General features: G+C 38.2%; 1 protein-coding gene across 1 annotated transcript; it reads right to left on the bottom strand.

Annotated features, from left to right (window-relative positions):
- Positions 1-19: 19 nt before the first annotated feature.
- Positions 20-23,984, bottom strand: lhx6a (LIM homeobox 6a). The gene is made up of 9 exons (XM_088940510.1): positions 23,423-23,984; positions 22,438-22,509; positions 21,398-21,580; positions 19,206-19,327; positions 6,852-7,072; positions 5,769-5,869; positions 5,595-5,690; positions 4,487-4,661; positions 20-3,741 (listed from the first exon to the last, which is right to left on the bottom strand). The coding sequence occupies exons 1-9, from the start codon at positions 23,597-23,599 to the stop codon at positions 3,662-3,664; spliced, it is 1,227 nt and encodes a 408-aa protein (XP_088796636.1). The 5' UTR covers positions 23,600-23,984; the 3' UTR covers positions 20-3,661.
- Between the last annotated feature and the right edge of the window lie 1,678 nt (positions 23,985-25,662).

The raw sequence follows: 25,662 nt of genomic DNA, 5'->3' as shown, positions 1-25,662 counted from the left end.
GAAACAGTCAAATTTATGTTTTAACATTTTTATTGCATTAGGTACACAAAAAAACATTTACAATGCACAATAATTGAAATCCAACTTTTTTTTTCTTTTAACAAAACAGACATTTGAAAAAAAGTGCTTACATGTGTTTTACTTTTTCAATAAATATGGAACAATGATGTCTTGTCTTCCCTGGTATCACAGGTTAGGACTTTTAGTTCTAAAGCCAAGACATGCTAAGTTACAGCTTTATACAAATGCAGTCATCTGCTTTGCACAAAGACTGCAAAAAACAACTATTTACATCCAACCTTGATAAGAACAGAAATTTAGCCTAGTGCAGAGACTGTGCTTGCTGGACGGCCTGCTTTAATGACAGAAAGATGTTTTTACTGTACCGTTTTTATCCCTTTTGAGCACATTGTAATGCTACTTGTGGAAAATACAAACACTGTAAAATCCCATAAGATAAGTAAAAAAATACATGTCCTGGAAAAAGTCCCTTTAATTACAAGTTATTCTGAAAAATTTCAATCGATTTCACTTCAATAATTCAATGCATTACGCAGATTCCTCAAGCTAGGAGAAGTGAGATGTTTTAAAAATGTTCAATCAGCTCCTATACATTAAATCAATTACATCTTAGCCACTGCAGTTATACAGATAAGCCATATAAATCGGTTTTACATGAAAGCATTTTCCAAAACAGGCTTCGGACCTGTATAATAATCCACATTGGTTTTTAGGTCTCTTCTGAGATAGAGCAGGAAAACAAACTGCAGTTGTTTCCCTGTTTAAATTGCTGATATTCCCACTGAACAGCCAAGGTGAACTGTTGTAATCCAACATTTATAATATGCGACATACAACCTGCTTTAAAAACGCACTGGTCACATTCATAATAAAGTGGTACTTAGCTTGGATGAATTACAAAATGTAACCTTCAAGAAGCAATGTGATAAATTCCTGCAGGCTGACAGGAGGAGGCAGGCTGACCGGCAGAATGGAAGGATAGCTTTATCAGCTCATCCTGTTTACACTGTTTGCAGCACGGAGACAACTTTCTTACAGGGTTTGTGAAATTGCCTCAAAGGACCAAATATTCAATGTTTTCTTAAAGATAAATAAACCATACTTTCTTTCTCAGGGGCAAATTTCTCGATTTGTAGTTTTTGCCAAATCCCATTTCAGGAATGCTAAACTGCAGGCTTTTCAGTTTATCAGCTGATGGTCTCCATCAGTTATCTAACCCAGGAAATGTTTTAATGATGATATTAATGTGCTGCATCTTTCAAACAAATGGCTTCCCTTCTGCCTGGCAGGAACCTTTAAGTGCTTCCAGAGACACCTTTTAGGAGAATGATTTCTGTCCAAGAATTTTTAAACCCCTTCCGAACTTTAATTAAACTCACCATTGTGCTTTTTTTACATTTAAATTAGTTGCATTTTGGAGATCTTTCTTCTTCTCCTGGAATGTTGACATTGTCTACCGCGTGTTGTAATGGCACTTTTTTGTATGAATTAAACACACAGTCATGGACAGGATTGCAGAACCCTTTGCAAAGAAAACTTTCATTCAATCTAAATACCAATTAAGAGACTATAATCAAGAAATAAACATTTAACAAATACCCTACAAGAATCTTTGAGTGGAAAAACATCTACTCCCCCTTTTCCAAAAAGGCTCAGCAAGCTTTTGTCCACAACTGCAAATAGCACTAAAGACACGGAACAGCTTTACGTAGTGTTTTGTAACTTCAGAAATTGAGTTCAGTCTATATAATGCTTAAATTTTATTCTGCATTATTCTGTAGAACACTCGTTTAGGCACAAAATGTGGCCCTGTTTTTGAGCAGTCTCTCTGTATCACATGATTTTGAAAATCTTCAGCAAGTCCATTTAAATAGTTATTTTTTGGTTCACCTTACAATGCTGCGACTGAGTCTTTCTCATAGAATTATGTGACAAACATTCATAAATACATACAAACATTCATGCTTAATAAATACAAATGCTCAATCATTCAAACATCCATTGATTCAAAAAGGAAACCTAAGGTTGGTAGCATTTTATATTGTTGCTGAATAAACAAGCTTTTAATCTGCACGGATAATTGGTTGTTAATAACTGCAGGTGCCCTCAATATGTCTTTTTATACATTTATTTAAAAACTAGAGTATTAGTGAACTAGTTGTTTATTTAGAAAATAAAAAGTTCAGTGTTGTGAAAAGAGGCACTACCTGTGCTTTTTGTTGTTATTAATCAAAACTAATTGCAATGTACAGGTAAAAGAAAAGAAATGTGGTATATGGTTTGACATTTGTTTTCTTCAAGAGATTTCCAATTTCCTCTTGACAGTCACTTTTGAAGAAAATTTACTAAGAGCGTTGTCATAAAAAATTCAAGCAGGTCAGAGCAAAAAGCGAGCAGGTATGGTTTGTCTGTGCCCTTGTAAAATGAGTGTACCATAATTAAAGACAATAATAATGCCTACAGCACTGATCCTCCTCTGCTGAGGGCTAGTTAGTGCAGAAGGCAGTTTTTGCTACACTCAGTGAAACAAGTAATCAGCTACATTCAGTCAATGCTACAGCAGCATGTGTAATCCTAAGGACCACGGGCCTTGTATGCACAGCAACAACCATGATATGTGGAACACAATACTTTCTATGTGATTTGAAGTTACGGGAAAGTATTTCTAAACTTTAATGCATGAAGTTGTATTTTTTCCCAAAATGCTGATTTCACTGACGAAAAAAAAAAAATCATAAGCAAATAAGCCAATGGAGCTCTACAGACTGAAGATGTCTTGTGTAGTGGGCTAGAGTAGTCACACAAGCCTCTGAATTAAGGACAATCTATAGGAAATCCTTCTAAATAATCAATAGGATTAAAAGATTTCAAAATTTTCCCATTTAAGGAACACAGGCAAAACTATTGAGTGATTTATGTTTCGGAAGGTCTTGCTTGATGCGCTACATCTCTCTAAACCCAAACCATGATACATCAAGCCAAAGGCAGTAGAAGATTAGATTAAAAAGTAACTTTGCAAAGGGGAGCTCCAGTAGATCTTGTGTTGTAGTGTCGATTCTCACAGTCTTCTATAAATTGTAAATTGAAGCCTTTTACCTGCGTCAGTCACACACCTGGCCAGGGCAAACTTACCTCCTGGGCCATGGTCGATTATCTTTCACTTCACTGGCTTTTTGTCTTTTACTTTTTGCTTTTTGCCGAAATACCGGACGGATACCACACAATGAGCTTTCGTATATTTCTTTGGGGCAAAGGCATTTTGCGGGGGAAAAGGAAAGGGTGAAACCAAAAAAAGGCACTGCTGATGAAAAAGAAATCCAGGAGGAACTTGCTGCTGTTGGGGAAAATCACAACTCCGTGGGCTGAAGACCAGCTGTGGGGTGTCTCACAGGCAGGGCCTCGGCCGCTGTCTCTCCCTTCTCTAACCAACATGCCTTGTTGTGCAGGAGATTTTGTTTTGTTTTTTCCGTTTTGCATATAAACCACTGAAATTGAAACAATCTTCTCAGAAAGGGAAATCCAGGGGTGTCTCTCGCTGGGGTGTCCAGACAGCCACGCTGAAGAGGCTTGGGGGGGGCCATTGCCCCACGGTTCCTGACAGAGTTCTGGGGGGGGGGGGGTTGGGCTGTCTCAGAGGGGGCTAGCGGCTGAGTGGCAGCTGAGGAAGAGCCAGGGCTTGGTGAGGAAGAGTCTGTGCAGTCAACACGGAGAACGGGTGACCTGCGGAGGAAACCAGTGAGAAAAATTCAGGTCGATGCACTTAACACCTAAAACCATTACAGGACTGGCATTTCATTACCTACGAAGGGTCATCCTTTTTGCATTTCACAAGTCCAGAGACTGCTGGACTACCCACTGAGCCCACTTGGCTGCACTGCTAGAAGAAAACCGAAGCTGGAGTTCACAGCTCTGGATGTCTGAGCATGACTTTGCTCTTGCCGCAGTGGCATGTAAGCTCTACCTAACTGGAAACTCAGACAATGACCGCATTGATGAGACATTTTTCTTTTACAATAAACACAGATCCAGACTCCCTTCCAGTGGAAATTATGGGTAAGTAGACAGAAGAAAAAAAAAATCAATTGAACACAATTTACTAATTAAACCCACTATGCTTGGACCGTGGGCAGCTGCGGTCAACTGTTTGGACACCCTCTGGGGAACAAGGACTACTGAAGGACAACCTTCGTACTTTTTTCAGAAACCTTAAAGGATTAATATGAAATGTTGTTAAGTGATTTTTTAACGTTAAAACAACAATTATGTCATTAATTACATTAGAATTCTTTTTTCTTATTATCTACTCAGGGTACACAAGCCTTTGCCTTTAAGCAAGAAGATTGTTCTTATATTTCTAAAGATGTGCACACTGTGACACAGAATTAAAAGAGTCCTTTCTGCACATGAGCGATGGGGATTATGGCTCCAGCAGCAATCTCTCAGATGCACAGCTAACCTTACTTACTCTCAATATATCCATGCAGTGCTACCATGCGGGCTCTCTCGGGGCTGCCGAAGGGGGAGTAATGAATGTCTTCTGGGAGGGAGGGGGGCATCCTGGACTGAGGTGGCCCCTGGGGAGGTCCACTGTGCTGGGGCGTGTGTTTTTTGTGTCTTGCTCTGCAGTTTTGAAACCAAACCTATAATGCAACATTTCCAGTAACAATTAAGCTGACAGATGTTGATCATTTCTTTCATAAAATAGATCATAGGCAGACACCTTTAATTGTAATACAAAACAAAGAAAAAGAAGGAACAAAGTCTTGTTTGCAGCCCTACTTACAAGTAAATCTCAATCATGGAGTACATGCTTACTAAAACCAGATATAAGTTAAAGGACTGGAACATGAAGTTTGCTAGACTTTATATCAGGACACAACTTTCCATCTTTTTTTCTTGAGGATTAAAACCTAGTAATTGTGCAATATAATGTTTTAATGTAGATTAAACCCTTAAGTAACATTCTTATTTGTTTTTCAGTTGTTCTAAAGAATTTTTTCAAGCTTAGCAATTCTGCAAAGAAGGTTTACAAATGTAAATGCTTTGGAGAAAAGCTTCTCATGTTTTTGTTGTGAGTTGTGTTGTACTTTGCAATAGTTTCGTACAAATTACATCATGATTAACCCTACCTCCTTCTTTATGGTGATTTTGCTATAATTGCTTTATAGCGCTTTAATTATTGTATTTCACAGTAACCCTTTAAAAGGGTGTGTTTCTACATGTTTATTTGGTTTGGCTTAAGGCAGGATAAATGCACACAGTTTGCTACAGGAGGAAAATAGCTGAAGAAAAACAGCACTCACAGGCCTACATACTCTATTATTGAATTTCATTGATACCAAATGTAAATTACACTACCATGACCAATACAGACACATAGAGGAGGTCAAAACAATTGAGAAATTTGTCCTGCTGAAGGCCTGTTTTAGATCAGGAGAAATTATTTTAGATTGGGGTTTCATAAAGTGCCAGAATGGAAGGAAGCACTGTGGCTCTACGAATGGGAGTGGGTGCTGTTTTCACTATTTCTCTCATTCTTAGTTTCCCTGTCCTTGACCGCCGCATATTCCCACCTGTATAACCCTGCGGCTCAACCCCGTCATGTCGGCGAGTTTCTGAAGCGTTTGTGCATCTGGGTTGTTGTCCTGCGCAAACTGCGCCTGCATCACCTGGGATGAGAGCACAGCGTTAGTGACATGGGCCTGTTTCTCTGCTCACGTTAGATCACAACGTCTGGCGCAGCCCACCTGCAGCTGCTCGGCCGTGAAGGACGTGCGCGCTCTCTTCGCCGGCTTCGGCTGGCTGTCCTGTTCTGACGGGACAGCTCCCTCCAACGTGATCCCACTGCCTTAACATCAGACAAAGAAAATGCCCCAGTTAGACCCTCAGAATATGACATTTCAGAGAAAAGAACTGGGTCATCAACCCCTGTTTAAATAGCTATTTAATTTAATACTTATTAAATAACATACTGTGCAAGCACCATTTTTCGAAGCACTTTCGACAGAATTTGCAAGGCAAATTTGTATTAAAAAATAGAAACTAAAATATTATTTGACAGGCAACAGCTTTGAACATAGAACAAACCTGAATTTCTTAGTTTTTAACAATGAGAAATATACAAAATGAATTGCTGTGGCTGATTTCACAAGATTAGAAACAGAATGTATGAAGGCATCTTTAATTCTGCCTCACACACATCTTATGAAGGCAAGAGAATGACAGACAAAGTTTATCTCTTATTCTTTTTGATGATACTTAAAATACCTTGCTCTCACTAGAGATCACCCATGCAATATAAGTATAAGGCATATGCAGTATGCCTTGCCTTGCGAAAAAGATATAAGCCACTTATGAGAAACGCATTCAGTGTAGGAATTAACTAAATATCAATCAATAATAAATTCTGGGAAATATGGTGATAGAAAATGAGATCACTTTTATTGGCCATATACAATTTTCTTGTATTAGGAATTTGTCTTTTCGCAGACCCCAACTTGTTCTCCATGAGACACACAGACAGGGAGAGAAGCTGGTGGTCAGAGCACAGGGTCAGCCATTTACATGGCGCCCCTGGAGCAGTTGGGGTTAAGAGCCTTGCGTAGGGGCCCCACAGAGTAGGATTCCTCTGCCGGCCGCGGGATACGAACTGGCAACCTTCGAGCCACAGGCACAGAGCCTTAGCCACAGAGCCACCGCTCCGTCAGACAGACAAGAGCCAAAGATCTGAAACTTTGAAGACTCTGAACATATGCAGTACATGTCACAGGTGTAATAGGTGATGTAAAATCTGTGCCTTCTGAATAAAAGGGGCACGTTCCTCTGCTCACCACTTTCTGCTGCTCGTTTCAGGTTTTCGACCATCGTGTCGTAGTGGATCCTGCACAGCACCTTCTCTTCCACCAGCCCGAACTCCTCCCCCGTGGACAACTGCCTCTTGCAGGAAAAGCAGGCAAAGCAGGCCAGGTGGTAGGCATTTCCCCGGGCCCTTCTCACCCAGTCACTGGCGTAAATCTGCCGCCCACAGCGGGCGCACTTTGTACCAAACCTACTGCGAGAGAGAACACAGCGCAGATTAAAACCCTGCGCCGCAAATGGAAATGAGAGCAACAGCAACAACTGGAATAACAATAAAATCTCAATTTCTGAAAAAATGTGAATTCAACGGAATTTGTTATTTAAAATACGGAAGTACACAGTTTGCAACTATTTCACAGTGTGACTCAGCAATTCAAAATTGGCAATAATGTTGTTCAGATAGGGCTACTTACAAAGCAATCATTTGCTTTGACCTCTTATTACTCTATGGAGTACTTATATACTGTAAAAGCAAAATGCTTGTACTTGCCAAAGGGGTTACGCTTTAAATTCAAGAAACAAATCCTAGAATTTCTTAGATTGGGTCTGAAAGACTGATTGACAGTCCCTCATTGACCCTGAAGGTATTCCAGTGAAGGAATAAAACCCTGCATGTGGGAAAAGATTTAGCTTCAAGTGGCAACGACTGGGTCCCAGCTCAAAGGTGGTTTCTACTCTAAACTGGAAACACCTGCACGCTGGCTTCCTATCATGTGACTATGTTAGAATAGTGTGCATGATCTACACATGGCTAAACTGAAACAAGAAAGATTTGTGCAGTAAAGAAGAAAAACCAAAAGCAGATTTGTACTGTATTTAAAGAATAAGTTTGGTATTTTGTTTCAGCAGTTATCACCATAGCATATCTTTTGGAAGAGAATATTTTCTTATAATGTGAAACGCGTAAGAGTTTTGGAGTGATTGTGTTTCAATTTGTTAATCCTGCTTCCCGTTTATGTCTGAGAGAAGTGGAGAATTGTTTCGTTGTGAAATGCGAAATGTTCACTAGGTCTTTTGGCACCAAGCTGCACACGTCTCTTACTGCCAATGAAAACCTAGGTTCCCACCATGTAAAAACAAACTCACAATATGTTTTATGATTGCTGCATTTGCTGAATATTTTGTGCACTTTAAACCCGACATTCTCATGCAGAACAAAAAATAAATACGAAGACATCACTTTTTCAGCTCTATCAAGCACGTGGGAACGTAAATTGTCAGAATTTTCTGCCTTTACTAAATTTAAAAAAGTTGTGATTTGTAATTTGTCGCTGTAAGGGTGAGGAATAGTAAATAACGTACTGTACTTTCAGGGTGGGGCCTGATATGTCTGTTTAAGAGCTGAAGGAGTTGTGTATTTTCATTTAAAAAACCAGGGGCTTTAATTTGCAGGGCAAAATTGCAGGAGGGGGGAGAAAAGACGTATCTGAATTACACACATAATAATATGCACTGTCTCCATCTGGCCTGAATTAGCAAATGCTATGTTATTTCTTTTAAATAATAATTACAGTTTACTAATCAAAGTACCTTAAAAACTTCGAGATAAATTAAACGAAACTTGGATGAAATTGCAGCAGTTGCTAGGTTTTAAGCAAAATGCAACTACGCTAATCGTCTGCAGATGGACTTCCCTCCTTGTTGGCCTAAACATCTGTCTCAGTCTGTAAATGTAGAGAAGAAAATGCAATTGTTGCGATTAAGTTGATGTATTTTACGCAGATTTCATTTTTCCCCCTTGTCTCATGGGCACAAAAACCAGTCTCCAAAAACGAAAGGCTCTTATAAACAGCATGTCATAAACAATGGCTTGGACAAAGCCATATTTAACTTCTTATGAAGGAGAAAGACATGTACATACAGTATCTGAAAAAGAAAAGACAACGTTTTGGCAAAGTCACCGCTGCCATGTCGGCATATTCAGAGCCAAAATGACAACATTTGTCTGTGTTCTCATAGAGGGTTGTTTGGACTGAAGTACTGGTGCAGAAATGTTTTGAAACGCATCTACAAAAAAATACAAAAGAGTATGGGAGTCCTAAAATGCAAAACTTTAATTGTGGGAAAGTAGTGTTTTTCTTAACTGAAATGTTTAAAGAATCTACATGTTTGATTCACTTTATAAAACGGTGCCTATGGAAGTCAGCATCCAAGGAAATAATGTTCATTTTTTTTCCCACACTCCAGCCTTTTACTTCCTTTGGCCAGATGAAGAGTCAAGACTCTTGTCACTGTAAGGCAAAATTGTTGGAATGCAAAACCTCTAGAGTTTCTATAAAACCTTGTTAAGTTACTTTGTCAGCCTGGAAGAGTTTCCCAAACTCAAACAGGACGCATTGTGCGCTGGAATAAAATGGTATCTGAGAAATGTCTCCATAGAAGTATAACTCACTAAAATATACTGTCTCTGAATGTCTTATTCTGTCTTGTAGTTAACTCTGCTGTGCTATTGAGCATAAAGTAATTCAGAGCTGACAATTATTTCCCCAGATTGAAAAGTGGGCTTAGTGTCCCGGGTTGTGTGAAGGGGTCCGGGGGGGAGTGGGAGGCAATGCATTATCAATAATTTAATTAAAGATGAAGCTTTCTCTGTCTTGAGAATAGGATGTAAGGTATCTGAGACAGGTATTAATTAAAGAAACTCTAGCAATCACTGGAATGACGGTTGGTTAGCCCATGGTCCGTGCTCAATGTCGTTTTTTTCTACCAACGGGCCCACTGTTTTTCATTAATGAGAAGATGCTGTTTTGGAACTCGAATACAAACACTGCGTTACTGTGATTATTTCTTCCTTCCCATTTAAATTCACTTCATTCCAACAATTCTGCATTGAAAGAGAAAAAAAAATTGCGTGTCACATTTTAATGACATTTCTTTTCTACTTCAGATCCCATGTGAATCCCACTCTGCATCTTTGGAAGCTATGGGAAAGTGCATTTAAAGCCAAGAGCAGGAAGCACTTCCCTACACGAAGGTTTGTGGGAATATGTACCTGCCCAGCCATGTAGTTGAGACTCACACCCTACCCATATATTGGCCTTTACCAGTCATGGCCTCCTAATAATCCCCCTCTCTGAACTGGCTCCATCACTCTGCTCTCCTTCCCACTGAGAGCTGGTGTGTGGGGAGCGTTCTGGCGCACTATGGCTGCCGTCGCATCATCCAGGTGGGGCTGCACACTGGTGGTGGCAGTGGGATTCCCCATTACCTGTAAAGCGCTTTGAGTGGAGTGTCCAGAAAAGCGCTATATAAGTGTAAGCAATTATTAATTATTATTATTATACCCTGCCTTTCTTCAATAAATGGTTGGATGAGGTCTATGGACCAATAAGCTACTGGAAAAAAACAACAAACAAGTCAGATGGGCCAAATGGCTTCCTCTCATTTGTATCCTTTCTTATTCCCTCCCTTGTTATGGCCAACGAAAAGGCCACCATGTCAAGTTACGCTACTCGTGAAAAAGCCGCCTGACAGCAAGACAGCAGCTGGGAGCCAGTTCTAAAAGTGGCCACTAGGGGCACTACACCTTTCCCCCACCTTCCCCCCTATTTCTGTTACTTTTCTGCACAGCTGTCAATAAAAAGAAATCCTCTTTCAGCCACGTTAGCTTCCTTGCAGTTTACATGCTCCTGCGTATTTGTAATGGCTGTTTAATTAATGAGAACATTCATTTTTCAGCTGCATTCCTCCACAGCTCCCATGTGGGATCCTCGGTTTACCAGACTCGAGTGGGAAGAGGCCAGGGAACAGCGGCCGGAGCAGTGGGAAACGTTGCCGGGGGACACGCCCAGAGAGCGTTAGCCTGTTAGCAGCTTCAGGATGGCGAGGTATGTGGAGAATGCAGATTTGTGAGGGTCACAGTTAAAAATACACACCAACAACACAGAACCGCAGGGGAGCAGTATAAATAAGTTAAAAACAATTGGATAGTATGGATTTACCTCTTAGAAAGAGGATTTCATGCACAGTCTCTGTGCAACACTTTAAAATTAAATATACAGTAGTTAACATGCCATCGATATTTAAGCTAACCACCCTCATATACAGTAGTTTTCTTTTACGTCAGTATTTCAATACTGGCATAGATCTGCATTTGGTCCCCGAATCTTGAAAACAATATGCAAGACGCACAGCAGTTTCATGCTGTGTCTGAAGCACCCAGAGAGCTGATGCTGGAACTGAATGTGGGTTATCCGAGCATAATTCCTACATGTAAAATGATTACTATGGCTACAAAGGCCCCATTGATGACGAGCAGCCTGATAAATGAATTGCTATTCACAGCACTTGCCTGCATGGAGACTGCACTCTCCCCTCTCTGCGCTGCCTTGGTTTTGCATGTATCAGACAGGATCTCAAGTCACATCAGGTTTCGATCCAGGTTGTCTGGAATGGGTTTGTGCTTGATTGTAGGTATCTTTGTACCACATGTGTGGGCTTTCTGTTCAATGCAGTTCCTGCCATCATTGCATAAGGCTTCTCATGCAGGATGTAAGTTCTGTTATACACTCATATCCTGTGTGCACGGTGCATGGCAAAACCTGCCCAGTTTCCTGCAATTCCATGTCATTACCCAACCTGCCAATCCCCTCAGCTAAGCCAAAAATGGCATAAATTAAAAGCATCTAAACACTTTCTTTCCAGCAGGAACACTAGCGCAGCAGGTTTTTCACAATGTGTGTATACAGTACAACATACACCATCTTTCATCTTGGCTGGCCTTGCTCTGCATCAGAGAACTTCCATGCAAGGGTTCTTGTTATATCACTAGTTTTAATGCAAAATACTGAGGCACACAATGTTAAAACAAAGGGCTTTGTATTGATGCCTTGTTTTGTTTCTGCTCCATTAGGAAGCAGAATAAATTTTACACTAAAATTAAAGTTCATCATCAAACGACTGTCTAAAATTCTAAAATACATTGTTAAGCATATTTTAATATTATTGTAGTTTAGGCTACGGTTAGTAAATATTTGCATACACGTAGCAGCACAAATGTCACAATGTTGAATTTCTCAATGTTAAATTTTAACAGAGTTTCACACAGAAAAAGCTCCAACAAGCAATTCATAAGCCGGCTGGAAGGAAATACCTGCATGTCTTTACTATGACCACACTGGAATTCATTTCTCCATTTTTTGGACATGTTTCAATACAAAATAAAGATTTTGGTTTCTCTTTGGTCTCAAACTGCTGAGGATTCTCACAGGTCACTACATTTTTGGAGTCTGACAACACCATGGAAACAGACAAAGAAATAGAATCCTACTACTGAGTTTTCTCATTTTAACGAATGAAATCAATCTACCAAGCAGTCTATGCCATGTTATTGGAAGTTCAACTGCAGTGTACAAAATAACAGACATAGAAAAATGACACATTTTTGCATTGTACTCTAAGTTAAATGATTAAGAAAAAGTTTACAGCCCAGAGTTTGCATTTCTTTCTACACTGTAGAAGACGAACGTTTTCCAAAATTGTTCTAACTGCATTAGACTTACGTACAAAACAAAATTGATCAACTTATTTTGCTTTAAATCCATACTAACTGGGGGTGAGGTCTGCAAAATGAGAAAACCTTTATACGATTTAGCTCTTTTTTTTTTCAAAACAGCTGAAAAAATCCATCCATTTCACTTCCCGAAACCATCATAATATTCAACATACTTTCAAATATATCTGACTTCTCCACAAACTGAACAACATTTTTTTATATCACTTAATGAAAGATGCCCATCCCTTCTAGCAAATTCAGATACCTTGGAATCAATATTTCTTGCAATATTTCTGTAAATGTTCTTTCATATCATATTCGACCCCCTTTGGCAAAACCCTGAACACAATCTAAGTTGCTAGATGAACTTTCCACTTAATATTATTAGACAAATGGCCGCTATCAAAATGAACATATTACCTAAAGTTAACCTCCTGTCCACAATGATCCCTGTCAACCCCACAAGTAACTGTGAGTCAAAATTCCAAATCAAAAAGATTCTCTCGTTACTACAGTTTGGAATAACACATAACCTCAAATTAAATTGGCATATATTACAGAAAGAAAATGAATTTGGTGCACCAAATATCTTACATTATTATTTAGCAAATCAACTTCAATACTTAATAATTGAATCTGCCCAAACCAACAACTTGATCCCTTGATTAAGACTGAACAAGTAGAATTTGGTTATTCATGGTTTCTCAGCAAATCCATAAGGCATCACACTCTTTTAAAAAACTCTGTAGTCTCTACAAGTCTGTTGGCTTGGTGAAAAATAAATTCAAGCACTACTTTTCTAACGACACCTTGTGAGTGACTTGGCTCAATCCAGATTTTCCGATAAATATATTTTTTATATAATATATTTAAATATATAAATAATCATTTATTTTTATTCCATGGAGACAATAAGGAATCTCACATTTACAACACATTTTGGGGGATAATACCCTCCTCAGTTTCTCAGATCTGAGCCAAAAGTATGGCATCAAAGAAAAACATGACGTGTAATATTTGAATTGAAAAATGTTATGAAGACCAAGATGAATATTATCTATAACCCTCTGCAGCCATCGCCATTGTTAGAAAAAATGATAAAACGTTTAAGTTAAAAAATTGTTATCCAAACTGTATAAAATAAGTGATGATACCATGTACCCTTCCCACTAAGGGATGGGAAAATTATCACTCTATCACCACAGATGCAAATTTCCAGACTAAAATCTACATCAACACATTTTCTATTACTAAAACTATCAAAATATACTTAATACAATTTAAAGTTATTCATAGAACAAAAATGTTTAAAACAGAGTTATACTGAATCAGTTAAATACAGACAATGCACCTTAAAGATTTCTGACAATTACTTCCGTGCCATCTCACTGTGCTCTCCAATCCAACAGTTCTGGAAAAAAGTCGTCAAAAAACGCCAACTTTTTATGAATAGCAGCTTCCCACTCTCCCAATCCTGATGTCTACTTGGTGATATCTGGCTCTTACGCGCCACCCTCAAAAAACACCAGATCAATACTGATCACTCCATCCATCACCCAGAAAACAATACTTTCACACCGGAGAACTAGACACAAGATCACAATATTTCAATGGTTAAAACCTTCTAATGGAATACATATCCACTTGATAAGACTACAGCTCCTTATAAAACTCAACATCAACAGTTTAATGAAACTTGGAATCCATTCATTGTATCTCTAAATTTGCTGGTGGATTCATGTAAAATACTGTACGTGCTCAGATGCATGCATATGCATACTTTCATACATATTGAAATCACACATTGGAAAACATAAATAGACACCAATACTAAACACTGAAATCATTCTCTGCACAGTGTTACATTATATACATTTAAACATGTCTATATTCTGACATAATCCTTCCTGCTTGTCTGATTACAGTCATTATATATATATATTTTATTTATCTTGTGTATGCAATATGCTCAACTCCATATTACTTTTTTTTTCTCTTTCCGATTTCCACTTTAAGCACCCATCCAGAGCCTCAATAAGACATGGTTATCGTTCTTTCTCTTTCTCCCTTTTTTTTTATCACAGATTCTTTCCTAACCCCCCAAACATGTCACATCAGTTCATTCTGTTTGCTTGTATGTTCGCCGGCCTGTTCAAAATAATATGAAAAAAGAACTAACAGCTGGCGATTTAGACTTCATTCTGTGACAAATTTCAAACCGTGATGTGTGTCTTGCTTTCATTTCCTGTTATCTAAATGCATCCCAGCGCTTGTTAGGCTAATGTTCAAGCTTGAAACCATTAAAACCTGTTGTTACGGCTTTTAAAATACATTAGGAAGTCAATGAATTTCACTTCTGATATACAGCCCATTCATGATGCAGCCCTGTTCTTTAACTTGACATGAACGATCCTCAATACAGTACCTATAACAACAAAGTAAATTATTTTAAAATAAGATACAAAAGGTAGCGAAAGATATAAAGAGTTGGTGACACATTGCACATTGTTTTTTTTAAATGTTATTTTTTAATTCAGTTGAGCATCAATACTATTTCTGGCTCCAACAACTGTTAAATGTTTAACACACCTAATAACATGTTTTGCTTTATAGCTGTTGCAAAAGGCTTTGTTTTATAACTATGTTATAAAAACAACACCAAGCAATCACATATTCAAGATCATCCATATTTTGAACAAAAAATAAAGGATGTAAAAGATTATTTATTTCAGACAGGGGCATAATTTAATGTATAATTGTTGTTTATTTTTTATTTAAATATTCTTGGTAAAAAAGTTCTTGTTCACAAGGACTAGGGATCACAAAGTGGCAATGAGTTTAAGAATTTACTATATCGGAATAGATTGAACTTCAATTTCAGAAAATGGAAAAAAATCAGATAGGTTTAATTTAGTTTTTTATACAAAACATCTTTTTACAGCCATTAAAGAAAAATGCACAAGAACTGTAGTTTATTCAAGATGCTGAGATGTAGTTAAAAGATGTTAATATTAATGTAGAATGTTAAAATAAAAGAAATGTAGATTCAAAGCATAAATCGCTTTAGACTAGCAGTAAAAGATCTTCATTTTTTAGAAACATAAAATATTACTCTATCCAGAGTCTCACAAGATCAGCCTTCAAAGCCCTGAACTTTCAGAGAGATTATTTCATCCTCTGTGACAAAAATGTAAATTCAATCATCAGGATTTAACAGTGAGATTTCCTATTTGATGCCTGTATCTACAGTACACAAAGTAGGTCTGTCCCCAGGAGTTATATACAGTATAGCTATCACTGCTATCCTTTCTTCAATTATTTTGCTCCTGAAAATTACCAGACGTTCAGGAATTGTTGTCCCTGCTGTTTAGGAAAATTAAAATAAAACACTGCTGCACACAGCCCATTTCTTTTCTCTATAAGGTGCGTGTACCTGTTTCTCGCGTTTCAATCAGATCAATCTATCCCAAGTGAAAGGTCTTAAGCAAAGCAACTCTTAAAAGCGTGTTTGCTTCCAACTAAGCAACTGCTCCAGTTATTCAGATATGAGGCAAATCATGTAGATTAATGCAATTAAAGAACATAACATCTGCTGGGACATAAAATGTATACCTATATGCATCTAATGGTTTACATGCCTGTATCAGCCCTTTTGGCCTTTCGTTACAATGCAGCTCAATATTGCTTTTTTACACAGTCCCTTAAAGCTATAATTAATTATAATTAATCATTCTTTAATCCAATTCCTTTGATAATTAAGAACTTTGGTGAAAGTACTATTCTGTAAACCAAGCGGAGACCGGTGTGTCTCAGACATCCGTACATTTAAAGTGATCTATGTATTTCTGCAACACAATATTTACTATTAGTTAAATAACAACAGTGCTGCTCTCCGAAGCTTCTCTGTATTGTGATGTTAATCGTACAACTACCACCTCCATAACTGCAGCACTTGTATCAAAACATACAGCAAATATTGCTTACATTTTTGGGTTTGAACTTCCAAATGCTCTTCATACCTGTATGTCACATTTACAAAGGCTCTTTAAGATGAATACCATAGCATTTCGGCTATTAGATTTAATGACTTGTTAAAATAACATTGCAGTCTTAATTATCTTAAGGCAGTGAAATGTTTTTGTCTTTTTTCCCTGGATTTGTCTGCAACAAAAAATTCAAAAGTCCAGCTGTCAGTCAGTTCTGTGGGTTTTCCTCACAGGTATGCTTTGCTTTCATAACAGTTGTAGTGAAGCATCACTTTAGATTAAAAACAAGCACAGAGGATAATTCTCAAGAGCAATGTTAATGCAACTCAAAGTGCAGTACCATGTTTAAAGTCACTTTTGACCTAACATATTTACCCAGAGCAAACAAATGCACTTTCAAATTATTTTTCTACCCATCTTTTTGTTGTCTTTTCCTAAAAACTTTAAAACGAAAAAGCCAGATTTCTGTGCATCAGAAAGTAAACAAAAAATCAGCCTTAATTCTTCAGTGAATGTGCATTTTAACACACTTCAGAATTCCTTCGTTGCATAGAGCCTACGTTTTCTGCTACAAAACAGAAAAAAAACACATTTCTGTAAATTATTTGCTACATATTTGTGTTTTAATATTGATTTTACCATGAGTATAGTCCAAAATCTGTTAATTAATGCAAATGTCTTATGAGCCATCATTGATGTGGAATACCACTAAAAAGTAAGAGAATATGCAGTTATCTTAATTTTTTCATAATGCAAAAAGCTCTTTTTTTCCATCCTTATCCAGTAGTTCCCCAGAACTACCGGCTTACGAAAGAACGAGGAATTCTCACTGTTACTTCATGTAGATGACTGAGTGGGCTTTTCTGGTACAGTGATGTGAATGGGCAACTATGCAAGACAAAATGAAAAATTTGCCTGAGCCCTATTGATTTTGGACCTCAGAAGTTTCCTTGGCAATATTAGTAGCATTACATTTTGTAAATTACAGCTGAAACCTCCCTATAACATACCATTAATTTAAAAAGTACAAAGCGATTAGCATTACATTGATGTATTTCCTTATATAGGCATTTCAATACTGTCGCGAAATTAAACACATAGTAAAAGTCCAGCTTCTTCTACACATATTACGAAAACATGATTGTTTCATTAGAACCCTGGTGCTAAATAGTCTATTGAGATGTGAGACATCGTTTATGAAATAATCTTTAAAGTACAAAGAAGATACTGAAGCGGCCGTTTAGTAAGAGCAATCACTTTAATACATTAATATTTGGAAATTAAATTGTTTTCATTGCTGTATAGACCAGATCAGCATGTCTGTGTTTTACATCCACTCAGTTGTGTTGTAACGATTGAAACAGTACTGTTTTAAATAATAACTGTTCCACTTGGTTCTCTAGTATGAACTGCAACAAGACAGAGTACAACTAAGACATTGATTTGTATTGATCATTGGGTATTTAGAGAAAATGTTTATGTGCACACTTACTCAAGGTATATCAATGAAGCCAATATAAGCAATCAACAGAGGATTCTTTCTCCGGTGTACCCAGCACGTCCAGTATATTAATTTATTTTAATGCCATCGACGATTATTAATTTCTACAATATCTGTATATGATTTTCTACGTGTGTCAGCAGGTCTTTTTATCTAATATCGTTATATTAGCTATTAAATTGTAACTCACACAGGCGAAGAAGAAAAATAAAGATCTCGAAGCAATTGACATCATATAAGGTCCTAATGACGCATCTGTGTGTATTTTGGCTTTGGTAAATTTCTTATTCTTGCTAAACAATGTAAACCATAAAATATGATTTTACAGTTATACCACTCAACGTGAGGACGGTATAGCAACATACGATCTTGGGAGAAATGAAACAAAAACTGCACGTTTGTAAAGCGGTGATAGTGTCGAGATTTCGACTGCCGGAATCGAAATGCAAGAAGCGAACTGCAAATGTTGAGAACATATTTTCGAAAGAACAAAAAAATGCCTTTTCAAGTCGTTTTTACTCCAATAATGATGATGCTAGACACCATACACTGTGTCACGCTAACAGAACTAAAACTGATCAACTAAGTACTTAAAAAATAAGACAACTTTAAACCCGTGACAAATTTGTCTCTTTAGAGAAAACGCTTTAAATCGAGGACCACTAAACTTCAGCAAACCTCTAGTTCGTGTGTTCATCTTAAAGGGGAGGTTTTAATTTCCAAGCAAAAGTGGTGATGCTGCTCATTGCGATTCTCAGAAAGGTAAAAATCGTGCAACAAAATGTTAATCAACATGTTTTTCGTAGTATAGGTCAGTTTGCTTTTTTAATTGTTCTCACATTGAAAGTTCGTCATTCGACAATCACAGATACTTGCCCATCTGTCGCAATTAACAGCTCACCTAGAAATACAAGTTATTGTGTACACCAAGTTTTCCATGTATCTCCCGAAGATAAAACTTCGACATAACGTCTGTATTGCAGCTTTGTTAACTTTGAACTTATTTAAGCTTGCGAGTATAAAACACAGGCTTACATTCAAGCTTTTTGAGTCTTGCGCCATTTCGCAGCAGAAAAACACGACACCTGAGAAATTTTACTCAATAAAACTTGGACAGCATGAAGAATACATTTGTCTTTAAGCACCAAAAAATGTCATTTCAGTCAGTCCTGAGTCAACCATCAGTGATTAACGGCAAGTGAAATGTGCCTCATGAAGAAAAACAGCTGAGCTCGCAAATCGGTTTTAAAAATAAATATACAGCATAAAGACATGCGAGTTCGTTTTTAGTTTAGCAGTCATCTTCTTGTAATATTTTGGAAATGGACTTTAAAACTTACCCTACCTGAAATAATCCATTTTACAGAAAATCTCTTTATTTTTGATGTAGCAGCTGCTGTGCTGACGCAAGGAAGTTCTACAAACGGAACATTCCAGACATCTCACGTGCCAGATCAAATTATTCACCTGCAAAGTAACGAAATATTAGAAGTTAAGACATTTTACTCCTCAGGACAGCGAATAACAAACAATGCTCTTAGCACTCCAAGTGTAAAAAAAAAAATAACGCGCCGGAGACCTAACAAGTCTTTTCTGTATTATTTTAATTTAAAAAAGAGAGTTGTGCGCAAGTGTTTTTTGTAAGAAAGAAGTTTTTCAAAAGCTCTCCCCCAAATCCAGTATATAACTTCAAGAGCAATACAAAATGGATAAGTTATTTTCGTTGTCCCTGTAAAAATGACTGAACGTTTTATTAAGTACGCAATGGAGATAACAACATCTGACAAATTGGACTTAGGAGATGACGAATTCATCACCTTACAGGATGTGTCAAAAATAATGAATTGATCTCTGACTTTTGGACCGTTGCGTTACCTCTATGAAGTTACCGAAGCTGTCAAATTACTGCAAATATAACATCGAGTTTACAAAATCCCATCGCTCAACCTTAAACAAAAAAGCATCATTATCAACAATATAACTTCTTCTAAGGTGAATAAGAGGGAGCCGTCTATTTAGGCAGTGCCTGTGGGGCTATATATATGCACATTAAAAATAACCCCCACCCCTGAAAAATAAATTCGATATTACTTTTGCCCAATCGCTATACTATATTCGACATATAATCATTAGGCTTATTATAGTACTAGACTAAACGCTGACTATAATAGGAAATAGTGTTGGCAGTTAAGGAAAAAATAATATACAATCTATAAGTATCACCCCAAAAATATAACATATAAGGAACCCGCAAGAAACAAGTGTTAGCCTTGTGGGTTAAGATCCATTATGGTTTACATTTCAATCTCAGATCCAAAATGAAGCAAAGCTAGTCATTTGCATGCCAAGTGTAAAAGAAAATATTTGAACTGTATAATCTGGTGCAATATATATATATACTGTATGCATCCATATAGAAATATCCTACAATACGTGCAGCGCTTTTCCTGCATGGCTCACGTCTACTTGCCTAACACTGCCTCCTGCGCACACAAACTGTGTCCTCACAAGTGTGTGGAGGCGGTATCTAGCTTGACATTGAATTTCAAAGAAAGCGGATATATGTCTAGATAAAAACTACAATCTAACGATTTTGGAAGGGCAGTAAAATCAGTTAACCGCACCGTTTGGCAAAGTGACTGTAGGATTCCCGGTAGCCCATCGCATCTCTGTTTTGTTTTGTTTTTTTACATTTTTAAACATTGCTCCATCATATGTGTAGATTCTACCCGTAATCAAATAAAACGAATAAACAACGGTTTTCTCTTTTTCGAGCTGTTCTTCTGTGCAATTTTTGGTAAGGCGTTTAAGATTGATACCGCGATATACCCCGTCAACTTCTAACATTAAGGCGTTCGCTCAAGTCGCTTGCCAGAGCAGAAATAAAGGGTGAAATAATTTCACGAAATCATTGGATTTTATTAAGATTGCACATGTTAGCACAATCATTTAAGCGAGGCTGACTTTGAACAGAAGCTTTGCACGGGCTTTCGGCGTTGCTCTGCGATCTGATGGCTTTTAATTATCCTATTATTAGTCATAGTACAGCATCAAACAAAATATGAGAAGCCCAAATTTGGGAAACAAAATGCCTCTGAGCTTATATATCGGTTTAGGCTATTATATATGAGGCAAATCTAATGTAAGCCAAACCGTATTTAAATAGCATAACAAATGAACAGGAAAGGTCAGCTGTAGGCTGGTTGTCAGTGGTCCATTTTTCAGATGCCAGGCCCTAGTATCAATATGATGTCCAACTGGTCTAGAGGTATATGGTCATAGCTGTATGCCTTGAGAACAAAATTCCTCTTTGTCTCATAAAATGCATGATTCCAGCAGTTACGGAACTTTAATTTGGTCAAGGAGCGGTAGAGGAGAGAAAATGAGCTTGCTCCAACTTCACTGACACTGAAGGCACTGCAAGCGGAATAATGCAGCCCACAGGCTGAGTCTGAGGCAATCGAAAAAAAAAAAGATTCACTCCGGGTGTACATTTCGCTGGTGTCAGTGTGTGTTGGTCGCAGGCAACTAACGCACCTTGAGCAAGTATCTGTCCAGGATTTCCAGACCGCAACTGGCACACACGTTTTTCCCTGTAGAAGGGACAGACGAGGACGATGAAGGCGGAGAACATATCGAGGGTGTGGACGGAGGACTGGGGGAAGACCGAGCGTCCTCCTTATCCATAGTCGACCGGTGAGATTCACCATCCGAGTGGGACTGAAAGAGGTGGAAAAGCGAGCACAAATATTTCAAAACACGCACAAGGCAGAACGAGCAGTAAAACCTCTCCCCCAAATCACATCAAAACCCAGGCCTGCTATTAATGCAGAACCGGCGCTGCTAATGTTAAGTCGAGCAAAAGGTCTCCTATCTGTCGCCTATCATGCTACAAGACAGTCCACAGACTACTGATATTAGTCAGCTTTAACTTTCCAGGGGAATTATATTTTAAAAGTCCTTGGCGACTTGTGTTACAAGTCTTAAAGATAGCTGCAATGCTTTTGTCTCCTGTGAAAAGGGGACACCTTCGGTTTCCTCTCGGTGTTTCTAATTTACGTAAACATTTTGCAAGAAGATGGTTTTAACATAAGACGTCCGGACTCGCAACCTGGACGAACACAAGAAAAGGCGGAAAGAAAAGCGCGTTTCTAATTGTTTCGGCAATCTCAAAACGAGAACACCAAATATTAATATGCGTATTTCCAGAAACCGTTATATTTTCGGAGTTAAAATCTACATGCTGTATCCCAGGCTGCGAGGAAGCTGGACTGTGGGTCGAATACTTTCAACATTGACCGGCATAAACACAGATGGATTTTCAAAGCTATTGATTAAAAGTCTTTTGCACCGCTACCAAATCAAATACCGTAGCCGTCTCATAAAGCGGTAAAGGCTTCAGTTTCGGTGAATTGTTGTTTTTTTTTTAAGAAAACGTGTTCTATCAAAAAGAGCTTCACAGAAAACGTACACAGGCCGAAGCTGAGAAATATCACGGATCGATCTCTTAACATCACATAATGTCAGATAGAAGTCAATAATTCAGAGAACGGCACGCTTTTAAAATATTTACTCACCATTATCTGTGAATGTTTGCTCTCTACACAGCGGGATGATCCTTGTGTGTTCTGTATTTCTTGAGAAATTACCTTCAAGACAAATTCGACAACAGTGCCTTAATATAAAGTTAACTTCCTTTGGTTCTTTTCCCTACATTAAGTCTTCGTGTTATTTTGCGCCCTATATAAACCACCCAAAACAATAAATAAGAATTTCTACTGTGCATTTAAACCCTCTGCAACAAAAGCCCCCTTTTTTAATGAAGCAATTTGAATTTGGATTGATTTTTTTCCTGCACTTAACCCGTGCCTCTTATAGTAATCGTTTAGTTCCCATGCAATCCAAGGCACTGAAAAAATAAACTACCTGCAATTAGAAATTGCTTGAAATGGCCAAGATAAGAGGCATCCAGAGTGTCAATTTCAACTGTCAATCAGAAAGGCGTCGGGCCACCCAAAGAATTGCAAATTTGATTTTTAATGGCAGTAATTAAAAATCGAATTTTTCTTAGCAGAAATGCGATGTGAAGTGGTTGGATTGGAAATCACACTATTCATAAAAAAAAACACTATTTCCAGAACTCGCAGCTGATCTTTACGCCTGAAAGGGCCAGTGATTTCTAGATCTATAGCGTCACTTTAAGATAAAACCTCAACACATTTTCAGCTATTAAGACAGCATTCAAGGAGAGACAAAACCGGCGCGTTTTTACTTATTCAGACCTATGATTATTGCTTTTCATTCAAATGGATAAACATAATCTGCCTAATTTGCTTGCTTGTATTTTCGGATTTGCAAAATATTTAACGTTAATAATCCAAATTATAGTAAGACGTCATTTTATTATTATTTGAAAGATGGCAAGAACGCAAATTTATTATTTTAGCCCCCTCAAAAAAGGGACAAGAAAACAATAACGCACATTACAGAGAAATAAAAGGGGGTAGTTAAGCTATAAAGTTATTTTCTGTTGTACGGAGCAAACACAAACGCAATTGTTACCTGTTTAGTTGGAATTCCTTCGGATAGAAGTTTATTGCCCTCAGGGAGAGGGGCCAAAACTTCATTTTTCCAATACATGAAAAAACCCCACGATAAAACGCCTGTCCTGGACAGATCCAAAGTTTTATCCCAGTGTTCCAGAAATCCTCTTTTACAGCGAAACGGTTGTACTTTCATAAGAATAGATGGGCGAAGGTGATATCCTCAGCGTGGTGTATCTGCGACAACATCAGTGATAAACCAGAAAAGGGACCAGAAGACTTGTTTTTCTCCCCCCCCCCCCCAACCCCCCCGAAGAGCAGTCCCGAAGCACTTTCGATTTTAGGAAACAAGGAAAAACCCAAGCACTGACAAGCGAGGCTCAGGCTCCACAGCAGGGCTGCAAAGTGGGGGGTTGCTGTTCTGAGCGCCTTGTTTAGAGGAGTTCGTAAAATTCTTCTTTCCACCTTTTTTTTTTTTCCTCCCGTTGAGGATGGAGTTGCAGCTACAAGGCAGGAAGTCAGTGAAATGAAGTCGAGGGGGCTGGCGGGGCAAGTCGGCTGCTCCCAGTCTCCTGCGAAGTGCGAGACCATCCAGACTCGTGTTAGAATCACCTTCTCGCACAGCTCCAGAGGAGGGGGAAAAAAAAAAGTTTTGTCGCACACTCTGGATCAGTGGGGGGGGGGGAGTAGCAGCAGTCATAGGTGGGGGAAAAAAAAAGACACAGCCAAGACTATATTCCTAAGTTAGAGAGTTAAACGTAGACAAACGTTTACTTACACATATGCGAGATATGAGAAAAGCACTTCTTTTCATTTCCGTCTGGTGTCACAGCGTTTAGTCCAGCTCTCCAACGTCAAAATACCAAATGGCAGATTTCAGTGTTTACATGACAACTATTTCAGCTTAAACCGTGACTGTTAATCGATTCACAGAGCTGTCTTTAAAGCAATTGTACGTTTTTTTGTTAGGTAATGGTGTCGTGATTTGTGTCTCTTCTACGCTTTTAAAGAAGGTGAGAACTGCGGCAGGGTCTTTCTAACGGTTGTGGTTCTTTCTATGCACCGTGACTCGATACAGCATCCAGCATCTGGTGTTTTCAAAGCGATGGTAAGAGGCTCAGGACAGGGCTCCACTAAAGTTTATTAACCCAAAAGAATAGGTTGGTCAAAGTTGAATACTTTTTAGAAAAGTAACCAATCTGACAAGCAGAACCCGGTGCTTAAAACGGAATTCAAGGATAATCTGTGAACAAAAGCTGAGTGTTAACCCATTGTGTGCCAGATCTAAATTCATGTGGGAAACACCGTCATCCAAATACATTTGTTGGACTAATGCTGCGTCTGCTAAACACGGAAAGATGTCGGGACCATCTCACAAAAAAAGAGGAGTCTCCAGACGCTGAAGAGAACACGCACACTAGCGTTCGCAACACATACGGAACACCGCACACTGCTGGGTAGTCTTGACTGTTAGTGTTGATGTCCTGTACTTGCATTTGTTCTTGTTTTATTAATAACAAATCTTAAGATGTACGACAATGCAAATAGGACATTTTAATAACTGACTGCTTGCTCTTCAACTTACGTGGCACTTGTTAAAAAATGTTTTTGCACTGGTAACCTCGTAAGTGTTTAAAAAATAGTTTGAAAGTGATATTACAGACCCTTTGTCCATAAACAGTCGTGCTAACGCGTCCGAAATAATGTTAGCGTTTATAACACAACATTGCATGCTAATGTGCCTGATTTATACCTCATAGATGGTATTTTATGAGTTATCCTAAACTGCGTTTGTCGAAATATCGCTGAACTGAACACCATAGAAAACTTGCTGCCATCCTGCAAAAAAATCTACTTCTAACGTCAGTGCGTTTCCACACGAGAACAGCGCGATTTTGTAGTAAACTCTACACAATATGTTGTTTAAAGAGCACAATAATGTATTTCACCTGTTGGGCAGCAGATAGTGTTTCCGACACAATGCTTTTTTTTTGTCTGTAGAGTGATTTGAGTCCCATTTGGTTGTTCAGATTTAATTTGAAAAAGACAACTTTGTGTCCTCATGATTTTGATGTAGAATAATAAATACATAGACGGCCGTGCGCACAGAATTGAATGTGGTGCGCAGTCTTCCAATACATACATGAAAGTACTTGGGCCGGACAGATGTCTTTTGGAAGTCAAATAAAAATTATCTTTATTTGAAAAGCACGATCTTCGAAGTCAAATTCAATTAGGAGAAACTTTTCTTCCTGTAGG

Source organism: Atractosteus spatula, chromosome 23, assembly GCF_055471065.1.
Source record: "Atractosteus spatula isolate fAtrSpa1 chromosome 23, fAtrSpa1.hap1, whole genome shotgun sequence".
Lineage (NCBI taxonomy): Eukaryota > Metazoa > Chordata > Actinopteri > Semionotiformes > Lepisosteidae > Atractosteus > Atractosteus spatula.
Note: the sequence above shows the minus strand (reverse complement) of the source record. Positions and strands in the feature narration are given on the sequence as shown.

Bases quoted from the DNA above. Each gene is read 5' to 3' on its own strand.
- lhx6a (XM_088940510.1), bottom strand. From the start codon at position 23,599: ATGAAAGTACAACCGTTTCGCTGTAAAAGAGGATTTCTGGAACACTGG. The intron at 22,510-23,422 runs GTAACAATTGCG...TTTGTCTTGAAG, and splicing joins AAGGAATTCCAACTAAACAG to GTAATTTCTCAAGAAATACA. The intron at 5,870-6,851 runs GTGAGCAGAGGA...TCTGATGTTAAG, and splicing joins GAAACGAGCAGCAGAAAGTG to GCAGTGGGATCACGTTGGAG.